Here is a 21,241-nt window from a genome sequence, read left to right on the forward strand (position 1 = left end):
ATGCTTCTTCTCATGCAAAACCATCTTCTAAAATTCAGTGTGTGATTTTTTTAATAGCATGCAGTTTCTGCAAACTTTTTTAAGACCTCTTGTAGCAGTTCAGAGCACAGTACACACACATGTACGATGAATCACATTTTGACCAATCTTGGTCAGGGCAATCCCAGATACAAGGGAAGTTTGATTGGTGCTGGATCAAGTGGATTGCCACATGGAGAAAATAAACCCCTGCCTCACACCATACACAAAGATCAACTCAGCATGTAGCTTGCTTAGGTTTTGACATTTTCAAAAGAGTAAAAAGACAATTATTGTATCACATTTTAGTCCAAAGATTCAGATCAAGAATATAAAAATAACTTTCAGGGACAGTGTGGTGGCACAGTAAGCTCATCATCAGTTGTGGCACTGGTATCCCTTATGTGCTCTAGCTCAGGTCCCAGGTGCTCCCCTCTCTCTTTCCAGCTCCCTGCCGATTGCCTGAGAAAGTGGAGGAGTATGGCCTCCAGGCTTCTAATCCAGCTGTCTGCTAGTGTAGATGGGAAAGCAGCAAAAAATGACCATTCACTGTATTTCTGACTTTCCAATAAAAATAAATCTTTTTCAAAAAGAAGAAAACAAGCAAGCTGTGCATCTACCCTCTGCCTGTACCTACTTCACTCTTGAGAATTCATACCTAGAAGCAAAACAGGTCATGCCTTAAGGACACGAGTTTGAAAGCATTTGTCACAGCATTGGTTGGACACAATACAAACGCAGAAACAAAAGCCACTTGGAGCATGGTTCGGTAAGGCACTAGGTCTGTGTCTCACCAGGCACCGCTATGAAGCCATCACAGGTGTGACTGGCATGTCTGTGTTCACCTGCTGTATATGTAAGGGAGTAACACAAACTTCTGTAGCAGTGAGCTAGGTGGGTGACATGGATGTGTGGGTGGATTTGTCCCTTGCACCTGCCCTGTATCAGATGAAGATGGCTGCTTGCCCCAGTGTCATCGCTAGTTACCAAAGCACAGGGACAGGGTCACAGCAAAGTGACTTTGGGTGATCTTATGGGCTTTCCCAGCAGATTAGAGTTCTGATGGGAGGCACCAAATGAGCTCCCTGCAAATAGGCATTGCCTTAAGATTCAGGCTTCGCTGCATTGCACTCCTAGGGCCGTGGGGTGGAGGAGTTAGCCTCTCCCACAAGGGTCTGGAGATGCTGCAGAACATTGCTCCTCCAGCCACAGATGTTTTCTATCATCCAAGCTGTCTCTTCTTGACAGCCTGTCTCCCTTAATGTGTGTTGGAGCTGTCTGAAGGACAACCCAATAGCTACCAAAGAGGCTGGACTGGAAGAACCTTTTGGAAAAGATTACATGTTTTTATTTAAAAAATCATGATTTACCTGTCTGATCTGAAAAAAAAAAAGTGGAAAGAGGGGCCAACAATTGGTTCAATAGATTCAACTGCTGCTTATAAGGCAGCCACTCTATATCACAATGCCCACTTGAGTTCCCGGCTGCTCTGCTAACTATTCAACTCCCTGCAAATGCACCCAGGAAAGCAGAATAGGGCCCAAATAGCAGCGCTCCTGCCATCCATGTGTGGGAGACCCAGATGGAGTTCCTGGTTCCTGGTTTCAGCCTGGCCCAGACTTGGCTCTTTTGGCCATCTGAGAGAATGAACCAGTGATGGAAAATCACCCTCTCCCTCTGCCTCTTCCAAACGAATAAATCCTTTTAAAATAAATGACAAGAATAGCCTAGAAATGAAATAAAGGCAAGGTTCCACTTACCGTGAAAAAGATCTAAAACAATACACAATTTGAAAGGTTAAATGGAGCCCGAGAAGCAGAGGCAAGACTGGGAAGGGTGAGAAAGTGTTGAGAAGTCTGGGTAGGCAGTGTTAAAACCCTGAGTCGCGAGGCCATTGTATTGAGGTGGCCCTGATGCCCTGGGCCCCCAGTGAACTAAAGGAAACCTAACTCACATGCATTTCCAGTAAGTGGCTGACTTACAGAAAAGCTAAACTGAAGCCAGCAAGCTGGACAAAATGACTCCCCCACCAACAGAGTCCAAATAGGGCAATAACTGCACCTTGAAGCAGTCAGAGTGTCGCTTAGCTCTGCTTCTGCATCCTCTGAGTAAATCTTTCCCCCCTGGCTCCTTAGGCTGAGCCTGGAGCCACTTCTAGGATCCAACTGACCGGTTCAGGAACGGCTATCTGCTCCCACGCATCCTTAAAACCTTAATGTACCCCAGGTTATCTTTTGGCAGCGTAAGTAGTTATTTCCCATGCTGACAACTTCATAAAGAAGCATTGAGGGCAAACATGAGCAGAAAACAAGACAGGCAGGCGAGGGCGTGGCCTCTACCGGAAGTGAGTGTTTAATGTGGGGGGAGGTGCCGGGCGCCTGGTTGCATCTCCATGCTTCAGGCACGGTTGGCTTCAGCTGTCCCAGCAGCACAGCCTCTGTCCCCTGCAGGATGGTGCTGGTACTGACCACTGCCCAGCTGTGCTCTGAAGTCAACATCTGGGCATCGCTCTCTAGAGACACAGAAGCCCAAGGAAGGGTGGGTGGTCCAAGGAGCATTGTGGACCCCAGGTCTCCAGGGTGGTCCTGTATGTGGGCTGCTCTTGTCCAACACCGCACGTGCAACCCATCCCAGACAGTCAGTGGTTGCTTAGACACTCCTCCTCATCCCATTTTCTATGCCTTTTGAGGCAGTCAGAACAGCCTTGTCCTCTGACCAAGGTCTCAGGTCACCCAAGGTCAGTTACTGAGCCCAAGCACCTCTGCTTGCAGAGCCAGGCAGGTACACAACAGGTGCAAGGCCTCCCTGCTCTTCCCCAGCCCCAAATCTCAGCCTAGATCAGCCCGGGATGCTCTGCAGCCTGTCTGGGTGGACAGTTGGCCAGTGCTGGTGGGGAAGAGGGCCTCCTGGCTCTCACCTTCCCTGGGTCCTGCACAGAGTCTATGGTCTGAGATGGGCTTGGCAGGCCAGCTAGCAGCCACCTCTATCTGCTTCAGTTGGGAGCCAGGCCTCCTGGAGGCTCTGGAGAACCTGGAGGCAGATCTAGCCCTCCCATCAGCCATCAGCTGCACCCATGGGAGATCCCTCTCTGAGTGCACCCCCCCCCCCCAGGGACCTCAGTTCTTCCTCTGTGTTGCCCAAAGGCTCTGAGCCATGGCATGAATCGAGGGCTAGCCCCAGAACTCCAAGACCACAGCTTACAAGCATGCCAGGAAGGCATCATTGCTGGTCCTCTCTACCCCCAGCCTTTCCTACTCAGAGTCAAGCCTAGATTCAAGTGGTAACCAACCAACAAGCACTCTTGCACACTCAGAGCCATGGCTTCCCAAGTGGAGGCAGCAGAGACGGCCAGGTCTTCTCAGTGTCAGGGCTGAATAAATGCAACAGATGTGGATCCAGACTGTGTCTGTGGCCTCCCGCCTCTTCCCTTACCTTGCCCCTGCCGTCTGGCTCATGCTCGTGGCCTGCACATAGTGCAGTTGTGTGACCATATGTCACTTTGGCATTAAACAAATCCTAATGAGCTATGAACGTGTTTGCTTTAGCTAATTGACTTCTTCGGCCCTCATTCTCTACTTGGCAAACATGCTCAGCCAGTGACACCCAGAGGGCAGATTGTGGCTTAGTAGTGTGCAGAGAATCCCCACCCCACCCCACCCACTAGGCCCTCAGACCACCTTCTCCTGGGATCCAGCCTACTAAGACACATGTGCTGAGCAGTGAGGAAGGACAGAGCTGGGGTGGCTGTCCCACTCACCCTCCTTGGACTCTGCTGTACTATGTGGGCCTTCCTAAAGGGAGGCACAGAGGGGTCCTAGGTTGTGGCTCCAGAGTGTATCCTTGGATACTTGTGGCAAGTCAGGCTACAAGCAGGACTCAGATCACTCCCATGAGAAGGAGCAGGCACCAGAAGCCTGCAGGTCCTGCTGTGTCAGTGCATCTGGTATGAGCTCCCAGGTGTGCGCCATGCAGTGGTGTGTGTGTGTATGTGTGTGTGTATAGGGGATGTGCATGGAGGGTCATCTGGATTCTATGAGCTGCAGACATCCAAGCCCTTCAACCACTCGGTTCTCCCTGCAAGAACCAGTCTGGGCGCTGAGTCCTTGATCAGCACTGATCTTCTTTAGCCAAGAGAAGGACACTCTCTGTGTCCTTGAGCTGGTGGGATGCTGGAATCATGGTCCCATGGGGTCTACAAGGCCAGCACCCCTCCTACTCATCCCTCACACAACAAGGTCCAGATATTCCATTTCTCCAAGATTATGGACAACATAGTCCCCAGGACACAGGAATGAGGGCCAGGTCCCCGAGTTTTAATGGCAGCCTCACTCCCCAGCCCTGCACTCCTAGGCGGCCATGCACCACCACCACCTCCTCCCTGATTTCTTCCAACCCCCACAACTGCCCCCACCCAGCATGGTGGGTATCAGTCACTGACACAGCTCTCTGGCCTGCTTCCTTAACTGGGAGGCAGGGATGCTTCCTAATGCAGAGAACTTGACTGAGCACATTTTACATGCCGAGAATTACAAAACGCCATCCACATGCCTTCTTGTTTAATCTGTGCCAATAATGAGGGGCTCCCTAAAGTCCCAGAACAGATGGCAAGAGAATAAACTCTATTTGATTACAGAGACACAGGCCACCCAGTGTAGCAAAGAAAAGCTACTGACTCACAGGTTAACCTAAGTCTCCTTTCCCAAGCTCTGGCATGAATCACCAGTTTGCAAATGCTGAAGCAGGACCTGGTGCTTCAGGTGCACAGCACGCCCCCAAATAAAGCATAGATGTTAGTGCTTTTACACACAGGGTGGTAGGGCATGATAGGCTCCGGCCCCTTCCCAGCAGTCCCTCCCCTGCTGATGCACTTGAGCTTGAATTAGACTGGATTAAAGGCTTATCAGAGCTGGGAGCCTTGCCCCAACTCCCAACTTGAGCCCCAGACCTTCTGTCTTGTGAGTTAAGAAGGACACGGGTGGAAGGCAGCCACGCAGAAGCGGTGGGAGACAAAACGACCGTGGGGGTCCTCGGCTTGGCAGCTGGGCTGGCTGCGGCACCTCCACAATGAGAGGATGGGTGCTACTCCTGTGCACGCTGCTGTGTGGCCTGGCTGGACCCTCACAGCTATTCCAGCCCAGCCTGGTGCTGGACATGGCCAAGGTCCTCTTGGATAACTACTGCTTCCCTGAGAACCTCATGGGGATGCAGGCAGCCATCGAACAGGCCATGAAGAGCCAGGAGATTCTGAGCATCTCTGATCCCCAGACTCTGGCACAGGTGCTCACGGCCGGGGTGCAGAGCTCCCTCAATGACCCGCGCCTAGTCATTTCCTATGAGCCCAGCACCCTGGAGGAGGTGCCTCGGCAGGCCCCGGCACTCAGCAACCTGACTCACGAGGAGCTGCTGGCCTGGCTGCAGAAGAGTGTGCACCACGAGGTCCTGGACCACAACGTGGGCTACCTGCGGGTAGATGACCTTCCAGACCAGGAGGTGCTGAGCAAGCTGGGTGGCTTCCTGGTGGCTCACGTCTGGAGACAGCTCATGGACACATCCTCCCTCGTGCTGGATCTCCGGCACTGTACTGGGGGCCACGTCTCCGGCATCCCCTATGTCATCTCCTATCTGCACCCAGAAAACACGGTCCTACACGTGGATACCATCTACGACCGCCCTTCCAACACCACCACGGAGATCTGGACCCTGCCTCAGGTGCTGGGAGGGCGGTACAGCACCGACAAGGATGTGGTGGTCCTGACCAGCGGCCGTACAGGGGGTGTGGCCGAGGACATTGCTTATATCCTCAAGCAGATGCGCAGGGCCATCGTGGTGGGTGAACGCACAGTGGGAGGGGCCTTGGACCTGCAGAAGCTGCGCATAGGCCAGTCCAACTTCTTCCTCACTGTTCCTGTGTCCAGATCCCTGGGGCCCCTGGGCGGGGGCAGCCAGACATGGGAGGGCAGTGGAGTGTTACCCTGTGTGGGGACACCAGCCGAGCAAGCCCTAGAGAAAGCCCTGGCCATCCTTACCCTGCGCCGTGCCCTGCCCGGCATGCTCCATCGCCTGCAGGAAGCTCTGCGGGAATATTATGCACTGGTGGACCGTGTGCCTGCTTTGCTGCAACACCTGGCCACCATGGACTTCTCAGCGGTGGTCTCCGAAGAAGACCTGGTTTCCAAGCTGAACGCTGGGCTGCAGTCTGTGTCGGAGGACCCTAGGCTCCTGGTGCGCACTGCGGGAACCAAAGAAACCACTTCTGGGCTCGAGGTGGCTGGAGCAGGGGACCCTCTGGAAGCAGCCCCCACTGTGCCTGAAGGCGAGGCTGCCCGGCAGGTGTTGGTGAACTCTGTGTTCCAGGTGGCAATGCTGCCTGGCAACGTGGGCTACCTGCGGTTCGACAGGTTCACCGACGCCTCTGTGCTGGAGGCCCTGGGGCCCTACGTGGTGAGCCAAGCATGGGCACCGCTTCAGGATACTGAGCACCTCATCATGGACCTACGCCACAACCCAGGCGGGCCGTCCTCTGCCGTGCCCCTGCTGCTCTCCTACTTCCAGGGCCCCGAGGACAGCCCCATGCGCCTCTTTACCACCTACAACCGCCGCACCAACATCACACAGGAGCACCTGAGCCACACGACACTGCTGGGCCCACGCTATGGCCACCAGCGAGGGGTGTACCTGCTCACCAGCCACCGCACCGCCACGGCTGCTGAGGAGTTCGCCTTCCTCATGCAGTCGCTGGGCTGGGCCACGCTGGTGGGCGAGATCACAGCAGGCAGCCTGCTGCACACAAGCACGGTGCCACTGCTGGACACACCCCAGGGTGGCTTGGTGCTGATCGTGCCTGTGCTCACGTTCATCGACAACCACGGCGAGGGCTGGCTGGGTGGCGGTGTGGTGCCTGATGCCATTGTACTGGCTGAGGAGGCCCTGGACAAGGCCCAAGAGGTACTAGAGTTCCACCGTAGCCTGGGCACCCTGGTGGAGGGCACAGGGCACCTGCTGGAGGCTCACTACGCAAGGCCTGAGGTGGTGGGGCAGACCAGCACCCTGCTGCAAGCTAAGCTGTCCCAAGGCGCCTACCGCACTGCTGTGGACCTGGAGTCGCTGGCCTCGCAGCTCACAGCTGACCTGCAGGAGGTGTCCGGGGACCACCGCCTGCTCGTGTTCCACAGCCCTGGGGAGCTGGTGGCTGAGGAGGTGCCCCTGCCTCCCCCAGCCGTCCCTTCCTCAGAAGAGCTCTCCTACCTCATCGAGGCCCTGTTCAAGACCAACGTGTTGCCTGGCCGGCTGGGCTACCTGCGTTTCGATGCTATGGCCGAGCTGGAGACGGTGAAGGTCATCGGGCCACAGCTGGTGCAGCTGGTGTGGCAGGGGCTGGTGGACACGGCGGCGCTGGTGGTGGACCTGCGCTACAATCCTGGCGGCTACTCCTCAGCCGTGCCGCTGCTCTGTTCCTATTTCTTTGATGCCGAGCCCCGCCAACACCTCTATTCCATTTTTGACCGGGCCACCTCCCAGGTGGCTGAGGTGTGGACCCTGCCCCAGGTGGCCGGCCAACGCTACAGCCCCCAGAAGGACCTCTACATCCTCATGAGCCACAACAGTGGCTCAGCCGCTGAGGCCTTTGCCCATACCATGCAGGACCTGCAGCGGGCCACCGTCATTGGCGAGCCCACAGCAGGAGGGGCACTCGCTGTGGGCATCTACCAGGTGGGCAGCAGCTCCTTGTATGCCTCTATGCCCACCCAGGTGGCTCTGAGTGCCACCACCGGTGAGGCCTGGGACCTGGCAGGCGTGGAGCCTGACGTCACAGCCCCTATGAGCGAGGCCCTCTCCACGGCCCAAGACATAGTGGCCCTGCGTGCCAAGGTGCCCACAGTGCTGCAGACAGCCGGGAAGCTGGTGGCCGACAACTACGCCTCCCCAGAGCTGGGGGCCCAGATGGCTGCCAAGCTGAGCAGCCTGCAGAGCCGTTACTCCAGGGTGACCTCGGAAGCTTCTCTGGCTGAGATGCTGGGGGCTGACTTGCAGATGCTCTCAGGGGACCCGCACTTGAAGACAGCCCACATCCCTGAGGATGCCAAGGACCGCATTCCAGGAATTGTGCCCATGCAGGTGAGACACTGGGGAGACCTAGCTGGGCCTGAGGACCCGGGAGTGCGTTCACCATGCTGGGCATCAAGTTTATCTCTGTATTTTGGTTTCTTTCTGGCACCTCTTTTCCCCCGCCTCTCTCTGTCTTCCCATCTGTTACCCTCATCCTCACACACCTCTGCATAGTACTTGGACTTGCAGGAGCCCAGTGTGAAACTCCCTTGGGATAGAGAGAAGAATTTTCATCTTAGCAGGTGCATGGCAGGTGTTTGCAGGGGAGAGACGCCACCTAGTTGTAATTCTTCCTCTGAAAATGGGAGGCTCCCCTTGCCTGCCTTGCAATGTGTGTGAGTGTTGAGGCCCCAGCCTCCCAGCTGCCTATAGCATGCAGTCTGGAACCATGCTCTGTACTGGTCAGGGGGATGGCCAAGGTCTGCTTTAGGGAGGAGCCACCAACTGCCTATCTCCTTCTCTCCCACAATGCACAGTGCAGCATCCCCAGGGAGGCGGGGCCCTTTCCAAGGACAAGGATGAAAACTTTAGTCTAGGTCACTACGGTCAACAAGGCTGAGTGACTGTCACAGGGCTTTGAAATGGTACCCCCAGCACCAGCCCAAAGCCCCTCTAGAGCAATAGCTGAGGACAGCCGTCTGTGTTCTCCTCTGCAGGGTCCCAGCAAGCCAGGTGGGGCAGCACCAGCCCTGGTTCCCTTAAAAGGAGGCTCTGTGTAGAAAGTAGCATTTTCTACCCAGATGTTGGCATAGGTCCTCCCTGACTCCCTTGGCAGCATCAGTGCCCTTTTGCCTGCACTTTCGCCCATTCTGGTGGTGACCCCTGTCTCACCATTGGCCACGCTTCCAGATCCCCTCCCCAGAAGTCTTTGAGGATCTCATCAAATTCTCCTTCCACACCAATGTGCTGGAGCACAACATTGGCTACCTGCGCTTCGACATGTTCGGGGACTGCGAGCTGCTTACCCAGGTCTCTGAGCTGCTGGTGGAACACATCTGGAAGAAGATCGTACACACCGATGCTATGATCATTGACATGAGGTCAGTGAGCCCAGCCGGGAAGGCAGTTGGTGCGAGGGCTGCAGCGAGGGGAAGGGACGGGCCTGGGGATGTGACGGGGACCTAGGGGTCATGGCTGCCCATGTAGCAGGACTCGGGCCAGTTTGCCTCTCAGGGTGCTAATTCAACGGGCCAGCAAACCCACAGCCCCGGTGGGATTGTTCAGTCCTTCTACCATCTTCCAGATTGGTAGTGACCCTCAATCTGTCGGGTCCCCGAATTCAAAGGAGGGGGTTGGGGCTGATTCCTGGACCCCACCCAAGCCAGACTGAGTCTGTAGCTCCAGAGAGCAGGCCTGATTATCTGTATATATTTAAAATGTTATTGCACAGTGGTGTGGCTGACTAATCCTCCAACTACAAGAGCAAGCATCCCATATGTGTGCCACTTTGTGTCCTAGCTGGTCCACTTCTGATCTAGCTCCCTAATAATGGCCTGGGAAAGCAGCAGAGGATGGCCCAGGTGCTTGGACCCCTGCATGCATGTGGGAGACCCAGCAGAAGCTCTTGGCTCCCAGTTCCAGATGGGCTCAGCTCTAGCAATTGCAGCCCTTTGGGGTGTGAACCACATCTCTGTCTCCCCTTCTCTAAAAATATGCCTTCCAAATAAAAATGAAACATTTAAAAATTTTTTTCTGTGTGTGTATTTGAGGAGAGATCACCAGGCAGGGAATATCTAGTCCAGCTCAGGTCCCTGACCAACACAATCACATGGTTCTTGGTCATCTCTAGTCGCCTCTCTGGGTAGGCCCCAGTTCTGTGGGTGCCTAAAACTTGAACTTGGGGCTCCTCCTGTTCGTGTGAAAGTCTGAACCACCCTGACTCTAAGACCCTCTCAGATGAACTGTGCCATCCACATTTATTTGTTTGAGAGACAGTGAGAGAACTCCTAATTGTCTGGTTCACTTTTCAAATGTATTCAACAGCCAGAACTGGGCCGGGTCCAAGCCCAGGAACTAAAACCAAAGCAAGATCTCCCACATGGGTGTCAGGAGACTGCTGCTTCCCAGGGGCTGCAGGAGCAGGAAGTTGGAGTCAGGAGCCAGCGGCAGCATCAAATTCAGACCCTCTGATGTGGGGGCTGCGCAGTCTCACTGTGTCTTAATGGCTCAGAAAGCCCTGGGCTACAGGTGTGCTCTGCTCCAAGTCCACCTTATCCTTGTGGCGCTAGACACTGAGCCCTGAGGGCAGCAAGGCTACCCCAGTCTCCCTCCAGGAGAGGCCCCTGATGCATGAGGAACCTCTGGCAGGGGACCTGCAAGGCCACACAGTAGGATTGAGCCAGATGGCCTGACACAGGCTCTCTAACCACTCCGAGACCACAGACACATCTCAACGCCACATGGGGCATTTGGACCAAGATGCCTGGTGGGATTTGCAACATCATCACAGGATAAGACTAGGGAAGACAGTGCTTCCCAAAATGTGATCCACTCATGGGCATGATTAACAAGAGGGGAACACTTGGACCCAAGTTCCTAAGTGCAGGACTTGTCAGAGCCTTTGGCATCAAAGACTAATGCTGAGTGGCACAGACCCTCAAGACTCTAAAGGGAGGGTACAGCAGGGACATTGGACTGAGACTCCGGCCTCCCCAGGGAGAGCTGGAGGCCCACCTGTGTGTGAGTCAAGCCTCACTCTATGCTCACTTCGCTGCCCCCAGGTTCAACATCGGTGGCCCCACCTCTTCCATTTCTGCCCTGTGCTCCTACTTCTTTGATGAGGGTGCCCCAGTTCTATTGGACAAAATCTACAGCCGTCCCAATGACTCCATCAGTGAGCTCTGGACCCACACTCGGCTCGCAGGTACGTGCGGAAGATGTCCCTTTCCTGTCCTTTTTCTGGAAGTTTCTAGAAGATTCCAGAAAGATAGCCCTGGGCTCCAAGCAGCAGCTGGAGAATCCAAGGTGGCCCCTGATCTCCCTTCCTGGATGCATATGCTCTCCCTTCCCCTCTCCTGCCTTCCATGCATACCCTGGAGACCTGTAAGCACACCCAGCAGAAAGCACCTGGAGAGACGCACAGGAGTGGGAAGGGGTGTCTTTGATGAGAAAAACACTCCTAGTTTCATTCCTAATACCCCCTTATCCCAGTGCATATACCTCAAAACACTGCTCAACAGAGAAAGTCATGACCAGGCCAACTCTAAATTCAAATTCACGTTCTAGGCCAGAGTTGAAAATAGAGCCACCCACCAGGAGGTCTTTGAGCTATAAGGTATGGCCTGGGAGGTGCCCGCCACCCACAGCTGCTGAGCCCTTAAAATGTAGTTGGGATTGGGAAGGGTTACTTCTGACCGGGCAGATGAGGCCTCCTTACTGCTGCGCTTCTGAAAGGAGAAAGGAGCATCTTTTGAACAACGGCCTGGGTTAGCTCCCACAACACTGGCTCCCACAACACTCCCACAGTAGTCCCGGCTCTGCTGAGGGACCAGGACTACTGGACTCAGGTGCAACCGGGTATTACCCTACCCCCTTCCCCAGGGCAGTTCTCAGACGAATGCTTGTCTTGGGCAGCCATTATGTCCCCCACCTCACAGATGCCCAAACTGGGGCTCAAGGGGCTCAGACAGCTTGCACATGCAACCCAGGATGCAGAGGAGTCCCTTCTGTCTTCCAGGCAAACGCTACGGCTCCAAGAAGAGCCTGATCATTCTGACCAGCAGCTTGACGGCCGGAGCTGCAGAGGAGTTCACCTACATCATGAAGAGGCTTGGCCGGGCCCTGGTCATCGGCGAGGTGACCAGCGGGGGCTGCCAGCCGCCGCAAACCTATCACGTGGACGACACCCACCTCTACATCACCATCCCCACAGCGCGCTCTGTGGGGGCCGCTGATGGCAGTTCCTGGGAGGGAGTGGGTGTTACCCCTCACGTGGCTGTTCCTGCAGACATGGCTCTCGCCAAAGCCAAGGAGATGCTGCAGCGCAGCCTGGCCAGGGGGAGGCAGAGCCCCGGCCCATAGGAGCACCCACCAGGTCTGCGTGTGCATAGCCCCAGGGCTAGGGCAGGTGCCACCTCTGGGCCCACAACCCCACCTGAGGCTTCAGAGGCCTGCCTAGCCATGGAGACCCTCTGGAGCACCCTCCCTGCTGCATACCCCTTTCAGGACCCCTGGAGCTGGAGCTCAGCCCTTCCCCTCTTCAAGAGCAATATTCCTGCATGGTTACTTGAAGGAGGTGACCTCCTGACTTCCTGGCCCCTGATGGTCACATCATGGCCCCACCAGCTCTCTCCCCTAGGCAGATGCCCCTTGATGTGTGCCTGGGTTAGGTGCTGACACACCCACTGCACGTTGAGCAGCCTGTTGCAAAGCTCTGAGTTGTTAAGCAGAGGATTTGCTCTGTTATTTACTTCCCCACCGTGTCTGCAGCCGGGCCATTTCAGCATGCATGCACACACAGCTGTGCCGATTGTATCTGTCCAGAGTCAAGGGCTGTGCCAACTGTGGGGACTTGGTGCTTCCAGCCCAGCTCCGTGTCACCAGCATTTCATGTCACCCGTGATGTCAGGCACCTGTGTCGAAGGCATGGGCTGAGACCGTTGGGCCTGCTGCCCCCTGCCGTATGTCTCGCCTGTAGAGCACATCTCTCCGTGAGCTGTGATCCGTGCTTTCCTTACCATGCTCTGAAGGCCACAGTGGCAACCACTACCCCCCATCAAGCTCCACCAGGCAGCTGTGGTGGGGATCGGGTGCACAGTGAGTGCAGGGGAATGCTAGATGCACAGCTGTCAGATTCCCGGAAGAGCTGGTAGGGATGAGACTGGCACCAGAGCTCCTGGATGGTTGGGTGAGGATAAGATGTTGTCACTTGTGCGGCTTCCCCCAGAGCACAAGCCTGATCTTCACAGCGCCCTCTACAGACAACAGAGAGCTGGGACACCTGGGAAAACCACTTAGCCGGAGTTTCCATGGTGACCACCAAGCCCAAACCCAGCTTGATCAAGGAGATGACTTCATTTCAGTCCAAAGCTCTTCTGTGACCTCATTCCTTTTCTTCGTTAGACCTGTTAACTTCCTCCCTCTCGCCCCCTCATCCATGTGGCTATCTGATGATCACCTACATTTTCACAATTTCTCTGGGTGGTAGAGTTTAGAATAATACTGTCATCTTTATTCATCCTACTTTGTTGTTAAACCCCCATCACAAGCCTTTATCCATCCTTTTCACATACAGGAATGTTCCCCAAAATAAAACCCGTCCGTCAAGGAAAGGAACTGGGCCACTAGTCATGACTTGTGGGATCGGCAGCACTTGCCCTTTGCCACTTGGGTTTCCTTCCCTATTGTCCACACCTCCTCCTGAGGCAGCAGTGTTGGCCTTTGCAGGCAACGGAGTTGGCCGAAGGTGTGGTGCCGGGTGCTGTGGACGAGTAGACGGCAGAGATGGGTCAGAAGGGCCAGGGGCTACACATGGTTCTCTCGCCCAAGCCTCATGCTTGCATGCCTTCAATTTTTTTTTATCACAATATTGAAATACCTATGTGGGCATTAGCTTATGCAGCAGATTGTTCTGGAGCCTCAACAGCCAGCCAACCTGCCCAACGTGGGCTCATGTGAGGACCCCTGCCCCGTCCTCAGCTCTTTCGGAATGTCACTCTGAGACTGGGATGAGGCAGCTGCATTGCTACACAGGAAGCAGAGGGCCCTGGCTCCACCCCTCCTGAGGACCAGCTCTCCCCACCCCACTGACCTAAGGACCACCCTCCTCCCAGTGCTCCCCTGCCCCATGTCCAAATTACAGCATGGCTGCCTGGACGACAACTCATCCTTCTCAACGGGCATCCATCCTCCACCGGGAGACCCAGTACTTACACCAAGTCCCCGGCTCATGGTCATCAAGAAGGAGACACAGGGAGCCCAGGGCCTGGCATCAGCCTGTGTGAGCAGGGCCTCAGGTGTCCCAGCTGTCTCAGGAAAAAGACGATGAGACAAGTGAACAACTCAATGCAGTTCCCAGCCCATGTGAGCCATTGTCATGTCTGCCTATTACAAAGCCCTGGAAGCTTATTCCCTCAGCAACCCCAGGAAGCGGGGGCTGAAGCTCAATTCGCAACAAGCATCCAGGGACAGGGCTCGGTGGGGCCAGCCACAGTATCATCTTCCAGGAGTGGCTCTCAGGTGTGACTCTGGCTGTGGTCCCAGCAGAGTGGTGGCCCACTGTCCAGCCTGGTTCCCCTGGATACAGCCCAGGCTCCTTCGAGCCCTTTCTTCTCCCATTGGCCAAAAATTTGACATCCTCCCAGTGGATAGCCTGGTCTGGTGCCGCTGCCTCCGGGGCAGGAGGGAGGTGAACCACATTTGCCTAGTTGCAATGCCCTGCTCTTTCTCCCATGTCACCTGCACCTAGTCTGGGGTAGAGAGGCAGAATCCTTAGCCTTCTGCACAGCCAAATGAGAGGCTGACCTTGCCACAGGCCAGGCTTCTTGCAAATCTACCTGCTTGCAGACAGAAGACAAAATCTCACCAGGCCTGTCTTGTGGTGGGCACACCCACCTGGACAGCAGCCACCTAGAGCCATGGGCTCTGGGCTCCTTACCTCTCTCTGCCCGCATCTGAGGCCTCTGTGAAGCAAAGCTGGCTCCGCCTCTTAGATCACCACTTCACACACAGCTGTACCCACCTCCAAACACCCCAATTCTCTCTCCACTTTTCCCCTACCAGCCTCAGGGGACCAAAGGTGGTGGGCTGCTAACATTGCTTTGTCCCGGGCCCAGCCTGCCATCCCATCTTCTTGAGCCTGGGGTCCTAGCTAGGTACTTCAACACCTCCCATGGCTCCTACCCTTCTCTGGCCTTGACCCCCGGTGAAGGGCACGACCCCTCCAGAAGGCACTGCCATGTGATGCAGACACCTTCCCCGGCAGGGCCAAGCAAGTGGGCAGTGGTCAGGGTGTCGAAGCACCCCAAGGAGACCAATGGGGACCCATGGCACTGATGCACAGGACAAATGACCCCAAAGGCCCTTGTGGGGACACAAAGCAGCTCTGCAGGGCAAGACAGAACTTCCCTGTTATTCTCCCTCAATACCCAAACCTCATCATTTGACTATCAAGGGCCAGACCATGCTGCAGAAGGTGCGTGTTGGGCCGTCACTTTCTGAAATGCCACCCCTCCCTGAGGCAGAGCCAGGTAGAAGCAGGGCAAGGTGCCACAGAGAGGGCTCCGGGCCAAGGGCAAGCAGCAGAGTAAGGAATGGGTGATGTTCCCAGAGAGCTCATTCTCTCCCTAGCCAGGAACTGATCATGCAGGGCCAGGGTGGCCAGGCTCCAGATCCTGGGCTTGCATGTTAACTGTCCCTGGCCAGGCCCAAGCCAGGCAGGACAAGATGTCCCTGCTACAGACATGGGTCCCCATTCAGAACCAGAGGGGCCAGGAACACAGCAGCCACATGCCACATTCAGAAAGAAACATGAGGGAGCAGTCAGCTGGGCTACCACCTCCCTCACCCCCATCTCACAATGTGCCTGTCTCTCACAGCCCCGTGGGCAGTAGACAGTCTGCAGGGGCCCTGCCTACCACACAGCTGGAATGCAATGCACAGGTGGCCGCAGAAGGAACAGGGTTGCAGGCCTACACCATCCTAGGCCCCCACCCGGGGCACCCGCCTCCCACCTCCTGCTTCCCATGGGATCCAGCCACTGCCTGGTCCCAAGCCCTCCTCTTTGCTGACCTACTGGCCAGCACTAAAAATAGCCTGCTAATCCATGCAGCTTAGGACAGCAAAGGGGTTAGATGGCAGAGGCCTCCTACCTCCTTCCCCAGAGGAAGTACAAAGTAGAACAGGAAGGAAGGAAAAGTTCAAAAGACCCCCTCTGTTCCTTTTGCCTCAACCGTCTCCCCAACTCTACACCCTGAATTGGCTGCCTTTAATTCTCATCTGCTAGTATCACAAATCCAGAGACACCAAGGAAAGCCTCAGCTCTCATATTTTTACTCTATGCAGTGCAGATGGCATCGGCCACATGATCTTTAGACCCAGTGAGCCACTCTGCAAATGAAAAGGTGTGAAGCCCACTGTAGGAAGAGGCGGCCTGCAGGGCAGCCTGCGGCCTCCAGGTGGCGTCCTAACCTCCCAAGGGAGCGAGGTGATGGCTCAGTGGACTTCTACCCCTAAGCCTGCCCACAGGAAGAGGACGTATGTGTAGGATCTGAAGGGCTGGGCAGCATTCTCGAATTTTCTCACTATGCTATCCTCCTCATGACTTATGTAAATGATTGATAATTATGTGTGTAATCATTCTATCCATGGGTAGTGCAAGCTACCACATGACTCCCCCCACCACCACCACCACTCTCAGGGCTGCCTGTGGAGCACAGGTGAGCTCCACTGTCAAGGACTAACCATCTACAGGGGTTGTAACCTTGACCTTACCATCACCTGCCCTGCAGTGCAGAGCATGTTGGCTCATGCCTACATGCCAAAGCCAGGGGTGTAGACCAGAAACTGCAAGCCTCTTTCAATTCTAAGCATCTCTTGCATCCACATGCATTGTTCCCTTTCCAAGAGATCTTACCAGAATCATAGGGCAATTGGATAAGCCAGGGAAGGAGTCTGTGTGCACTTGACAGATGCCAAAAACCCAATGAAGAAGCTGACTCGACATCTGGCAGGTGCAAAGCCAGAACATGACATTCCATTCACAGATTCATCCACTCAATAACTGTTAAATGCCCGTCAGGCACCTATGGTGTCGCGACACTAAGCATGCAGTAGCAAACAAAACAGCAAAAACAAACAAACAAAAAGACCCTCCCCAAGTCTACCTACCAGTGTGAGAAGACACAGTAGACCAGCTAAAGCAATGAGACAGCAAGCAAGATAATCTGTGTGCTGAAGAAAGGAACTACAGGAAGCTCTGAGCAGGTGTACTCACACCTATGCAGGAGTAGAGGGGTGGACCCTCAGTCTCTGCCTGGGATGCCACATTCCCAGGATGGTGGAGCTGAAACAGAGGCCAATACACTCAGCTCATACCCACACCCAGGTCCTGGTCCCTGCACCATGGCCTCTAGGCAATGGCCCCAAGTGGGGGGTCATCTACGCTTGGAACTTGGTTTCTTCTGCGGGGATGAGAGCAGCCTCCCACTTGTACTGCTCCAGGATTAGGTGGGAAGGGTGAAATGACAGCAGGAGGATTTGCCCCCTGCAAAGTGACTCAGGTAGTGGCATGAGATGTGCCCAGGCACCCAAGCCAGCCTGTCCAGATTTTGGTAGAGTCAAAATCACAGCTGCTACTGGGACCACGCCAGTCCCCCATCCCCAGCTCCCCTCCCAGCCAACAGAAGGCCCGGCTGAGAAGTGCACCAAGTTCTCGCTCATCCCAAGCCTGTAGTGCCACTGGTGCACACTGCTGGGCACCAGAATCCTCAGGTCTTGCAGCAGGCAGCCGGCTGGCCAGTCTTAACATCACTGCGCTGGACTCTGAGCTACATCCCTAAGACACAGGCACTGCCATCTCCCTTTCACGGGTGAGAAGACCAGGCTTCAGCGGGTTCAGCAACTTGTCCATGGAGGTGGCTGGCAGGTGCAGTGGACAGCAGGTGCAAAGTGCTTTCAAGCAGAGCAGGCAATGGAGCCAGGAGCTGCTGCACTGCCACACAGCTCAGCCCTGACACCCTGGAGCACAGAAGCGCATCCTTTCCTTAGGAATGTGCCCCCTGCAAAAACCATCCCCAGGTCTGGGCTGTAGACCCACAGACGCCAAGGATGTGGGCCCCAGAGGTGGGCAGAGGGCGTGCTGCCAGGTTACCTGCTAGCTGTGTGACATCATGTGCCTGGAGAGGTGGTGACGCTCCCGGAAATATTCATGGCAGGAGGGGCAGGTGAGGGCCTCTTCCCGGCGCCTCTTGGCTGGCTGGTCGAGCCCTGCAGCGGGTGCCCTCTTGTGCTGGGACCGCATGTGCACTACCAGGTCGGCGGTGAGGCGGAAGCACAGGCTGCACTTGGCACAGCGGTTCTGGGTACTCAAGCCTAGGGAAGTGAGCGTAGGTGGCAGGAGAGCCCTTGAGGAGGCCGAGGGCCCCAGGGCCTCGCTCAGCTCCAGCCACAGCGCAGGCGTGCCCCGCAGTGCGTTGCAGAGCGCAGCCCTCGGGAGCCAGGTCTGCAAGGTCCACAGGTCGCCCTCCCCGCCAGGCTGGGAAGGAGCAGTCACCCGTGGCCAGCACTGGGCGTGCGTAGGGCCCAGCAGTTGGTCACCCGCAGACAAGGCAATGGAGGCAGCATCCGAGGGCCTGGCGCTGTCTGTGGGGTGCTTGCTTGGTTTGCGGAAGGCGCTTCTTTGCTCACAGCCTCCAGCAAGCCAGGCAGAGCCGACAGTGCCGCCCCCTGGGGTCCTGGACATGGTGGAGGTCAGATGCAGGGCATCCTCCTGCCATCTCTGTTGGACGCAACTCAGGTGCAGAGGTGGCAGCTCCACGAAGGCGCTCTGCCTCTGTTCCCTAAGTGCCTTCGGGGACACCTGCTGGCCCACTCTGGGCTTGCCCTCAGCTTCCTGTGGGGCCAGCTCTGCGCAGGCCAGGTCCTGGAATGTCCGGTGGTTTGTCTTCTCTAACAACACTGACCTGCGACCCCGGTCCTGGCCCTGACTCTGACCGGATTCGCTAGGCTGTCCGTGGGTTTCAGCCAGAGGAGGGCGAAGTGCCACTTCCTGCGCCGCAGCCATGGGGATCAGCAACCCTGGGCAGGCTGGACCTGGTTGAGGCTCCTGCACTGGCGCCAGTCTGGTCTTCAGGGCTTGGGACAGAGGAGAGACCTGAGATGAAAGCCGGCCCTGTGACAGCTGCTGGGGACACAGAAGGGGCTCTGCAGAAAGAGAGGGCAACAGAGGGACAGTGGGCAGCCAATGAGGGGTGCTCTCCCCCTCCCTCCCTCCTCATTCCTCTCCTCCGGCTTCCCTCTCTCCTTCCCCCTCCCTCTGTCTCCCTCTAACTGCCTTCCCCTCCCACTCTCCCCTCCTTCCCCTGTCTCTCCCCTCCCTCCTTCCTTCTCAGTCCTCTATCTCCTCCATTCTGCTCACTCCCCTCCCCATCCCTCTCTTCAGCTCTCTCCCCTTCCCCTCTTTCTCCCTGCTTCCTCCCTCTCACACCCCTCTCCCTGCTTCCCCATCTCCCACTCTCTTCTCCTCTCCTTCCTCCCCTCTCTCTTCCCTTCTCTCCCTCCTCTCCTCCCCCTCTCTTCCTCAGCCCTTCTCTCCCCCTCTCCTTTTCTTCCTCTCTCCCCTCCCTGTCTGTTTCTCCCTCCCTTCCTCCTTCCTTGCCTCCTCCCTCTCTCTCCTCCCTTCTTCCCTGTCACTCAGGGTCTGACATCTGTTGACCATGGTGTTGGCTGGGTCCTACACAACACACTGGTGTCTTCCAAACTCACTCCTGCTCCATGACTTTGCATCCTTGGCCTACACTCAGCCAAGATGGGAGAATTTTTGACAAATGCTGCAAAGCAGGGTTTGCTTTATAGTTCTGTGGTAAGACTCCAGAAAGTGATAAGAAATTTCGGTCATGCAAGTTAAACTAGCATTCTCTGCAGCTGTTACGGTGCAAACACCACATTGAAAAGTATGAACTCACCTTCCAGCATTCCAAAAATTACCATCTGATTTAGCCAGGGCTGCTTTACCCATTGGCAGATGAATGAAGTCTGGAGTCTGTGTCCATCCGACACCAGATGATCAATGAGAACCCCTCCCAGCATGCGTGTTGAAGCTGCCTGCTGAGAGCCAGTTGCTGAGTGCTCCTGAGCACAGCACAGCATGCACCCCAAATCATGTGGGATGCTGGACACTGGAAAAGGCTGAAACACCCTTCTAGAGGGAGCCACAAAAATGAAACAGAGAAGGCAGAGAAAACTGCATAGACACACACGGGGTGGTAACCAGCCCTCCTGAAAGATTGTGCGGCCTGGCCATGGGTGTGGCAATCATGAATTCACTCAACAAACAACAGTCTGAAGCAAGCCCCAAGACAGAACGGCATGGAGCTGCAAATCCATTCAGTAAGAGAGGAAAACACAAGAGCACTTCATCATGCTTATGGAAACCTGCATGATTAGCACAGCATTGTAGCACAGCAGGTTAAGTCACTGCAACATAGTGTCCTATATTTGAGTGCCGGTTCAAGTCCCAGCTGTTCTTCCCATCCAGCTCCCTGCGAGGGCACCTGGGAAACAGCAGCAGATGACCCAAATACTTGGGCCTCCTGCCATCTAGGTGGGAAACTCCTGGCCTCATCCTGGCCCAGATCCATCCACTGTGGCCAGTAAACCAGCAAATGGAAGATTTCTACCTCTCTCTGTTATTGTGCCTATAAAATAGATAAAATATTAAATCTTTTTAAAGATTTATTTATTTACATTGGAAAGTCAGATTTACAGAGAGAAGGAGAGAAAGATCTTCCATCCTCTGACTCATTCTCCAGGTGGCCACAATGACTGGAGCTGAGTCTATCCAAAGCCAGGAGTTCTGAGTCTCCTATGCAGGTGTATGGTCCCACGGCTTTGGGCTGCCTCTCCTGCTTTCCCATGCCACAGGAACGGAGCTGGAAGGGAAGTGAAACAGCCAGGACAGGAATCGGTGCTTGTATGGGATCCTAGCACATGCAAGATAAGGACTTTTTAGTCACTGGACTACTGTGCTGGGCCCAAAATACTAAATCTCCTTAAGAAGATCAGCATTACTGAGCGGAGAAAGGATGGTGCAGTCCAGGGTTGGATAGTCACTGGCCACATGATGTCTTGGCGGGGCCCAAGAAGGCCCTATGCAGGAGGTGACATTAGTGTGGGTGTTGATAGATGGAACTGGCATTTGCCAAGCAAGCACAGTAGCATGCCCAGACAAAGAAGTGCTGGGCATATGTCTGCCATAAGGAGCAGGCCGAGGAGCAGGAGCCCCATGTAGCACTGGACTTCACCCTTAACCCCAACAAAGCCTGGTCAGCTCCAACTACACATCAGCTCCATTGAGTGAGGTCAAGGAGGAAAATGCAGGGAGACTGTACAGATCTGGTGTCTTCTGGCTACGCGGGCAGTCTCCATTTCTTGCCCCATTGCAGTCCCAGAACAGAAGCAG

The 21,241-nt window shown here is 55.4% G+C and overlaps 2 protein-coding genes across 2 annotated transcripts; one reads left to right on the forward strand and one right to left on the reverse strand.

Moving 5' to 3' along the window:
• Positions 1–5,082: 5,082 nt before the first annotated feature.
• Positions 5,083–12,454, forward strand: RBP3 (retinol binding protein 3). The gene is made up of 4 exons (XM_004583542.2): positions 5,083–8,133; positions 8,974–9,164; positions 10,845–10,987; positions 11,801–12,454. The coding sequence occupies exons 1-4, from the start codon at positions 5,083–5,085 to the stop codon at positions 12,142–12,144; spliced, it is 3,729 nt and encodes a 1,242-aa protein (XP_004583599.2). The 3' UTR covers positions 12,145–12,454.
• A 5,481-nt stretch (positions 12,455–17,935) lies between these two features.
• Positions 17,936–18,844, reverse strand: ZNF488 (zinc finger protein 488). Its single transcript, XM_004583543.2, has one exon. The coding sequence runs from the start codon at positions 18,842–18,844 to the stop codon at positions 17,936–17,938; it is 909 nt and encodes a 302-aa protein (XP_004583600.2).
• Positions 18,845–21,241: the final 2,397 nt, after the last annotated feature.

Source organism: Ochotona princeps, chromosome 13, assembly GCF_030435755.1.
Source record: "Ochotona princeps isolate mOchPri1 chromosome 13, mOchPri1.hap1, whole genome shotgun sequence".
Classification (NCBI taxonomy): Eukaryota; Metazoa; Chordata; class Mammalia; order Lagomorpha; family Ochotonidae; genus Ochotona; species Ochotona princeps.

What these genes read in the sequence shown, in the direction of transcription:
- RBP3 (XM_004583542.2), top strand. Translation starts at nt 5,083, where the DNA reads ATGAGAGGATGGGTGCTACTCCTGTGCACGCTGCTGTGTGGCCTGGCT. An exon ending in CAGGAATTGTGCCCATGCAG is followed by an intron (nt 8,134 to 8,973) that starts GTGAGACACTGG and finishes CCACGCTTCCAG; the next exon opens with ATCCCCTCCCCAGAAGTCTT. An exon ending in GCTATGATCATTGACATGAG is followed by an intron (nt 9,165 to 10,844) that starts GTCAGTGAGCCC and finishes CGCTGCCCCCAG; the next exon opens with GTTCAACATCGGTGGCCCCA.
- ZNF488 (XM_004583543.2), bottom strand. Translation starts at nt 18,844, where the DNA reads ATGGCTGCGGCGCAGGAAGTGGCACTTCGCCCTCCTCTGGCTGAAACC.